Consider the following 8,426-nt stretch of genomic DNA (forward strand, 5'->3'; position numbering starts at 1 on the left):
CTTGTGGAGTTCTGGTGAAGTCAAGAGCATGAATGGACTTCGAAATATAAATGGATATGTCCAAAGAACATACTTATTGTGCTATGTCTTCTCTACTGATCATAGAGCTAGTCACAAAGGGACAGAAAAAAATCCTAGGAGTAGAAAAGCAAGTGAAGTGACTATGTTTTGACATGGACATTTCCTTGTTTCAACAAGCTGGACCCTTTTCTTTCTTTTTTCTTGTTCGTGGTTGCACACAATCAGTGTGTTTCCTTTGCTAGACAGAGTGCGCGCCTGCAAAGTTGAAGAAAGATTGTCCATGCGCATGAAATTTTATCAGTGGCAGGCAATATTTGAGGGGTGTGGGTGAATAACTAGGGTTTTGTTAAGAATTGTTGTTTGTGAGGGAAGCTAACATCATATAATTTATGAACTACTTGAAACAATTCCATGTGACCGCTAATTATGTTCTTCTTTCCACCCACAAATCCCCAAGCCCGTGCCTTTTTTCTGCCCCACCAGTCTCTAAAGTTTTGGGCAGCAAACCTGTTTTCTGACTAAAATCAAAGCAAACGTTGGTTGATTGATGCTCCCTTCCCTTTATTGTTTCCCTCAATTCTCACATTATGATTTCATAAGAAAGTTTTGGCTCGACTCTTGGGACCGAGATCCATGGTGCTTTCATCCCTTCCGCATTGACTCTTCCTTGACCAGAGTTCCTTACAGAACAAGTTGCACTTTGGTAGCTTTGTGGGGGGTTTAGCTTAGAAAGGCCTAGCCCAACCCATCTGAAAGAAATTGGAAATTTGGTCTCCATCAACCCAAACCCTACCGAATCAGGGCTTCCATTATCTCCCACAGGCAAATGCCAGAAAATTTTATGATACCACATTTTGATGGAACATTGTAAATCTTCTATTATTTTCCTTGTGTGTTGGTATAATTTTTTTAAAAAAAAAACAAAGGAAGAAGAAGAGCCACAGCAAAAGGTACGATTCCAAACTGGAATGTTATTTGTTGCATAGTTTTTCTTTTTAATGTTTTTTTTTTATCAGTGGAATTACTTTTTAATATTTCTAATGTATTGATATAAGAAATTAAAAATAATCTGCAAAAAATATTTTTAAAGAATTATCCATCACGATCACGAACATGCGATAAATAGTCAATCAAGAATTACGGATTTTTCAAGATTTTTAGATGACTGTAATCATTGCAAACAGAAACCTGTTTCACATTCCAGAAAAACAAGAATACAATTCTTGATCTAACCGGTCCTACAACACTTCCTTTTAGCTTACATCTTCAATTGAAATTAAAATCCTTAAATCACCCAAGGTACCTCAAAGCATACAGGCACCCAAATGATTTAGCAAACTTGTAGTGGAATCAAGAAAGGAATATGCTCACACAATTTGATAAAAAAAGTCAAGATCCACCATCATAACATAGAATTCTACTTGAGCGCACGCATTATCCTCTTCAGTGATATAGTGGACATTAATGAACAGGATAATTTCCATATGGCAAAAGGTATGATTGTGCTCTTCGTTAAGGATAAGGGGTACAATCGATTCAAGAAACCAGATGAAACACTAAATGTTATCCAAGAAAATGCATACAATTCTTGCATGTAAAGTCAAATGATATTTAAGAAAATGGATTAATTTAATCATGTTCGGTATGTTGCTTTAAGATGAATGAAGGACAACAGATTCCCAATGACCTAAATTACATAGAGAAGAGGGGCCAAGCTCCCCAAGGAATTAATAAAGAAAAAAAAAACAAATGAAAAATGACACCATGAAGCTTTCTTTCTACTAACAAGAATGGAGTTCCATGTCTAATCTACACAGCTAAATGAGGGGTGTGCTACAAATCCACACTGCTGACAACAAAAACAGAGTCAACTTCTGATGCAATCATAAGAAACCTTTAACTGAAAACCAAAACTGCGGCGCAGACCGCCATCAGCACAGTGAAAAACAGATCAGGATTGCCCTGGAGAATCGATCCTGCAGAATCTTTGTGACCTCGATCCCTGAAGATGCAAACAGAATATTAGCTGTTCGTATGGGAAAAAGCAAGAGGGAGAGAGAGATTTATGATATGGTGAGAGGGAGATTTATGAAATGGTTTCTGATACGTACTGCTGTTTGTAAGCAAGAGCACCACAAAATAGAACATTGTCAGGGGGGGGCATCTCTGTTTCGCCGTTTTCCTCGGGATTGGTGATTTTCATGTATGTTTCTTGGCCGAGATACCATCTATCAAGATTTTCTACTCTCAGATTCCATATCCCAACATTGTCAAGGGAAGCGAGGACTGCTGTCCATCCCCCAGGGTAAACCTAAACACAAAATAGAAAAAAAGGGGGACTTGCTGAGTACAAGGTTCATCCCAGAATCTCCAAAAATTAATAATCCTCTTAGCATGCTAAATCAATTAAAGCTGCTTTTACAACAGATGGATAAGCAGACAAAAGATACCCGAGGAAAGAATGTAGAAAATCTCCAGAACTAAAATAATCCTGCAACAACATAAAACATATGCATGCAACATATACGGTAACACATGGTCCAGATAGAAAAACCAACCTCTATTGTGCAGCGAGAAATAGAATCCCACTTATTGTATGAACCTCTGCTGTTCTCTGACCAAATCCCCCAGTCCATACTGAATTTGGAACCACAAATTGTTATATGACAATTCCAAATTCCAACAGCTAGCATATTAGATGAAAAGGAGTGCATTCTTACCCAACAACAAAAAAGGAGTAACCATTCATATGAAAGCTCTGCATTTTGGTATCATTGTTCTGCAATATGACTTCTATAAATCCCTTATATGTAGCATTAATGACAGATGTATCCCTCCGAAGAGGTCTGTTAAGTGGCTCACTGGGAAAATCAAGCTTGTAAGATCCCTTCACTTGGTTGAGATCAGCAAGCCGGATTGGTGTGTCTGGATTGACAAATGATATCCCATTCAGAGTTGCACGCAGCTTCCCATCAATGGTAGATGGCGGCAAGCTCCTTAAGATATATGTGTCCGTCACATTGATTGAACCATAGTGAAAAGACCCCTGCGGATTTGGGCGAGCTCCACTTGCAGTTGTATTTTGCCTAATGCATGTGAAAACAGCAACATGTCTTAATTAAATAGCTAAAACCACGACTTCACTAAACCTAAATGAAAAATATGCAGGAAGAAATAAAACCAGCTGGCTCTTTATTCATATGCATCAACACATGAATGACACCTAGTCTTACGTGCTCTAATGCTGGCTGTCCAAAGGGCAGAAAATCTTAATAAAGTTTTCCACGCTGAGAAAATATTTTCCAACCAGTGAAATCAGAAAAATGCTAAATCGAAAGCAAACTTCTCCTCTTCTCTAAGCATATAGTTTTCTCCTGTCCTGCTTCAAAACATTACTAGGGAGGTATACTTTACTTTTTTCAATTGTAAAAACAATATAAGACACATATATTTATAAACATAAAAACAAAAATTTGCATTGAAAATGCTTACTCAAAGATGTTTCTTCTTTTACACTCTCAAAACAAAATAGAACATTATCTCCTTATTCCTTCTTCACTAAGTAGATGGTTTTTTCCTTTCTTGCTTTAAAACATTCCAGGGAGATGTTCGTTCCTCTTTTCCAATGTCAAAACAAAAGGATAGACACACAAATTTATAAACATAAAATGCAAGAATTTACATTGGATGTGCTTGCTCAAAGATGTTTTTTTCATTTACATTTTTAAAACAAAAGAAAAATCGTATCTAGACATGTCATATCTGAGACCACATATAGATAAATTGTACCAGAAAATGACCTCCTGAGTTAAAGAAATAACCTGATGGCCTTGGGCTGGTTCATGGCTGACCACTGGTTATAAATATCACTTGGTGCTTCAGGCAGAGGACCAGTTGCACTCCCTTTTGAATTTGAATATTGCAGAATTCCTACACCTGTGACTTTTTGCCAAAGTGATTCATTCACAAACCGAGCACTTGCTACAATATAGTAATCACTAGTAGCATTCTGATCCATGGTAACCAAAAAGGAACAAGACTGCCCCACATGAATATCAAAACTAGAGAAATTTTGTTGCACAGTATAATGCCCCTCTGTTTCCACAAGCAGCAGATTGTGTCCCTGGATTCTAAAGTTCAAACTAGTAGAAGTCCCAACATTATGCACACGAAATCGATAAGTCTTGCCTGAAACACATAATACATTGCCAATTAAAACTTTGAACAGATGAGCATATTTGACACAGTATGAACATATAACAAATAATTGAATCAATTCAACACATATAGCAGTTAAACATCTAATTATGGACATGTACAAAAAGTTCTGGGCTTGAAAATGATTGTATGAAACAATATCACCACCAAAATCACCAAAATGAGAGAAAAAATTTGAAATCTAAAGAATAAAATAGCAAGTAGGTTATAACCGATTATCAAACATGAAACAATTCAATTACGCTACTAAGAAAACAGATAATCAATGGACAAGAAAGAAAACTTATCACGTGCAATCAAAGGCAAACAAAAATATGGTTTAATGAGCATTTCACTTTCTATTCGCGAAGAACAAACCTGGATCAACTTTGATGGTTTCATAAGGTAACCCATCAGGCACAAGAGTTGTATTGTATCTGTAGGGCCCTTTCCCATTAATTAAAACTCCATCAGGCATTCCAAGGTCTTTTCCAGAGTCAAGATCAGCTCTCAGCGCCTGAAATTCAATGTAAAGTATCACCATTAGAGTTCAATCCTGAAAAACATCAAAGCATGGGGAAAAAATAATAGTAAACCTCCTAACAAATACTAACCGAATGGTTCCGTGTATACCAGTCACCAATCAGAAGTACAAAATCACCATCTGGCTGAGCGAAAGGAATTTGGATAATTGCCCTGTTATTAATAACAAATGGACCAAAGCCACCGGATGCTCTTTGAAGATTCAGAGACGGGTAGTAGAAAAAGCTCCCAATCTGATCTTTTAGTTGAAAGCTGTAAGTCCAGTCCCAATTCGGAGGGATTGGACAATTTGTGCCCAGAACACCATCCTGCCATGAATTGCGTCGCATTTGGATCCCAGGCCTGTTAAATAGTCAGCCATCAACCCAAAGTTTCAGAAAATCGCACTCCATGTGAATTATGAGGAAAGAATAGGAAACGAGACAACAACCAAAACACACACACGCACACACACACACACATATATATATATATATATATATTGCATAAAAACCTACCATGTCATTAGAAGGTTTTCATCCAAATCATTTCGTACATTTATAACAACATTATTGTTAGTGGTCGCATTAACAAGAGGACCAGGAAACTGTCCGTTGACAGCTATAACCTGCAATTATATGTTAACAAATAAGTAAATAACACAGCAAAATACAGAACACAGACCATAGATTACTTGAAAAGGAGAGCACAATTTTTTATCCCCAACACATTTCCACAATATCTTAACAATTTGAATAGAATGAGCAAAAGAAAAACACGTAAAGGGGGGGAAAACAAAACACTAAAAGCATTAACCTCAAAATAACGTTAACTTGAAAATAAAAATCCTTCACAGAGCTGTGTAAAGCCATGTACATAATGCCCAGTGTTTGACTGTACAGCAACAACACAGATAAAAATGTTTTTTTTTGTAAAATAATGCAATTTACTGCATAGAGAAAACAAGAAGTAATAAATAAGCCTACATGGAGAAATCATCTTGAGCTAGCCAAGAATCATTGTGTTAATCTAGTTCAGCAACAGCAAGAGACTGTTTGGTATTGAAATCGCGCGCCCGTAATGAAATGTACGTTTTATTTAAAAATATATCAACATAATATTTTTTATTTTAAAAAATAATAATAATTGAAAATCATTTTTTCGAAAAAAGAAGTGTTTGAAACAAAATAAACACAGTACCAGACTTCAAACTGCTTCGTTAAACAAAACCCCTTAACGCGAATGTCCTAAAACAACATTACGACCAGATCTCATAAGCCAAAAACAACCACTAAAAGTCCTAAAAACCCCAAGAACAAAGCTTTAAAAAATGGAAAAGATAAAGTCTACAGAGAAAATCAAGGGGAACCTTTTGAGGAACACCAAGCGGAGAGACAGTGATGTAAGAGAGCTTGAAGTCATAAGAGACAGTTGGGTCTGCTGCAAGAGAGAGGGTTGAAAGCAGAGCAATGTGAATCAAAAGAAACAGAGAAGTTGAAGAGGACTGGAACAAAGCCATAGAAAAGCTTGAGTCTTTTTCAGTGTTTTGGATTTTTAGAAAATACTGGAAGAAAGATTTTCAAGATTTTTGTGAAATGATTGTTACATGATCAAAAGAAAACAGGAACTGATTAAGAAGATGGAGAGCGGGAGTGAGTGCTCTGCTGCGGAGCAGAGGAAAGTTGAGGTTTTTAGAGGAAGAGAGAGGTGCCTCTATTTTGGTTTTGTAAGAAGAGAAGCCCCCTGAATAAATTAATAATATCATGTTTTGGAGACTTTTCGTGGAGTTTGGGAACAGGGTACTGGCTAAGCCGGTTTTAGGGTTGGAATTGTAATAATGGTGAAGGTTTGAAATTTATTTTTTTAAGAAATATATTAAAATAAAATTATTTTATTTTAAAAAAATTATTTTTTATATCAACACATTAAAATAATAAAAAAATATAAAAAATTTATTTTAAAAAAAATTAAAAAAAATAATTCACATTATGTTTCAAGGATAAGTGAAGTTTAGAAGGTGTATTTGATTATTTAAAAAAAAAATAAAAAAATTGGCGTTGATGTTTATTTGATGATGCTGCAAGGAGGAGTTAAAATTAAAAGTGAGTTGTAGAGAATATATATATATATATATATGTATGTATGCATGTATATTTTTTAATCCTTTATCAACAAAGCTTAAATCTAAAATAGTTTTTATAAACATGTAATATTTCATTAGAATATTTGTTTTTTCCTTGGTTCCTTTAGTGTTATGATGACTACATTATATATTAAAATTTAAAGATATAAATTTTAAATATATCTCTGTATTTTATTTGAAAATAAATGGAAAAATTAAAACATAAAATAGAAAGAATATATATTTTTTTAAATTAACCCATCTATTCTGGCTTTTAACTATTTTTTTATTATTTGAATTATAGTATAGTTATTAAATTAAACCCGTTGATCCAGCAATTCCGAACTTAATCCTAGCCGGATTTTATTTTTAACTATATTAAACATTAATCCAGTCCAGTCAAACACAAAGGGTACACGAATGATACGGTACAGGCAACATTTGTGCAACTTGTGACGTGGCTAATTATATTACTGGATGGCAGGTGACAGGAGAGAGTGACAGCCGATAGTCAATCCAGCAGAACGCGCACGTACCGGCTTCTGGTGCATTCCTTTTCAAATTTTTTTCAAGAACAGCCCACGATTTTATTTTTATTTTTATTTTTATTTTTATTTTATTTTTATTTTCTATCCCTTCAAACGTTTCTTAACGTTCGGATTTTGCCACGGAAAGCGCCACACAAAACTGCATCCTCGGCCCCCACACCTTCTGTACAGCGTGGACGGTCCTAGTGGCCCCATCACCAGCTAGTCCGGCTCCTTACATACTCCACGCGGTGGCGCTTTTGCCCATTTTCTGGTTCCTTGAACACGTAGAACAACATTAAATTTCTTAGTTGGAGAAGTTAATGAATGACTTTTAGCTGGCAAGAATTATTTGGATCCATTTTCCTAGTCTGTGTTGGGTAATCAAGCATAGCATCTAATGTGAAAAACTTTGATTAATCTATAAATCCCTTGATTTTTGCATGATTGATAAGATTTTTAATGTTGTTTGAGATGATTGATTCCAATCCCAATTGGGTTGATTGAATAATTGAAATACATCAGATTTGAATTGCAATTTAATTTTACACACTCTTTTTCTTAAACATAATTCAGTGTTATTTTATATAGCTTAAAATTAATGATTATACAAATTTTAATAATTTTAAAATTTATAAAATTTAATTTGACAACCTTTAAAAAAACAAAACTAAAGCTTTTACTAGATAAACCATTTCTATCGCTCCATGTTAATTGAGGGCCACTTTGCTATCCTAGGATGACGAGAGAATAGAGGTTTTGAGATTAATTAGCTATTAAAATTACCAATGAAGTTAATATCACGATGTCTTGTCATACAATCATGATATGGAACCCAGAAGGAAATAGCATGCAGCTTGTACCATCAAGTGATATAAAAGAAGGCTAAAAAATCAAGGTTGACATTTCTTAGTTTAGTTGATTGATCAATGATTAAAATACTCTTACTTTTCTGAAAAAATTACAATTTTTATTTTTATTAAACATAATTTTGTATAATATTTGGAATGTAAATTGAATAAGTTAGTTTATATTAA

At 34.7% G+C, this 8,426-nt stretch overlaps 1 protein-coding gene across 1 annotated transcript; it reads right to left on the minus strand.

The window, feature by feature from the left end:
• Positions 1–1,582: 1,582 nt before the first annotated feature.
• On the minus strand, positions 1,583–6,468 carry LOC105119678 (monocopper oxidase-like protein SKS1). Its single transcript, XM_011017846.1, has 9 exons — positions 6,110–6,468; positions 5,259–5,368; positions 4,833–5,103; positions 4,597–4,735; positions 3,843–4,209; positions 2,742–3,107; positions 2,580–2,658; positions 2,133–2,332; positions 1,583–2,023 (listed from the first exon to the last, which is right to left on the minus strand). The coding sequence occupies exons 1-9, from the start codon at positions 6,257–6,259 to the stop codon at positions 1,918–1,920; spliced, it is 1,788 nt and encodes a 595-aa protein (XP_011016148.1). The 5' UTR covers positions 6,260–6,468; the 3' UTR covers positions 1,583–1,917.
• Positions 6,469–8,426: the final 1,958 nt, after the last annotated feature.

Source organism: Populus euphratica, unplaced genomic scaffold (assembly GCF_000495115.2).
Source record: "Populus euphratica unplaced genomic scaffold, PopEup_1.0 scaffold3338.1, whole genome shotgun sequence".
Classification (NCBI taxonomy): domain Eukaryota; kingdom Viridiplantae; phylum Streptophyta; class Magnoliopsida; order Malpighiales; family Salicaceae; genus Populus; species Populus euphratica.

What these genes read in the sequence shown, in the direction of transcription:
- LOC105119678 (XM_011017846.1), bottom strand. Translation starts at nt 6,259, where the DNA reads ATGGCTTTGTTCCAGTCCTCTTCAACTTCTCTGTTTCTTTTGATTCAC. An exon ending in TACTCCTTTTTTGTTGTTGG is followed by an intron (nt 2,659 to 2,741) that starts GTAAGAATGCAC and finishes TTCCAAATTCAG; the next exon opens with TATGGACTGGGGGATTTGGT. An exon ending in GCTCTTGCTTACAAACAGCA is followed by an intron (nt 2,024 to 2,132) that starts GTACGTATCAGA and finishes TTGCATCTTCAG; the next exon opens with GGATCGAGGTCACAAAGATT.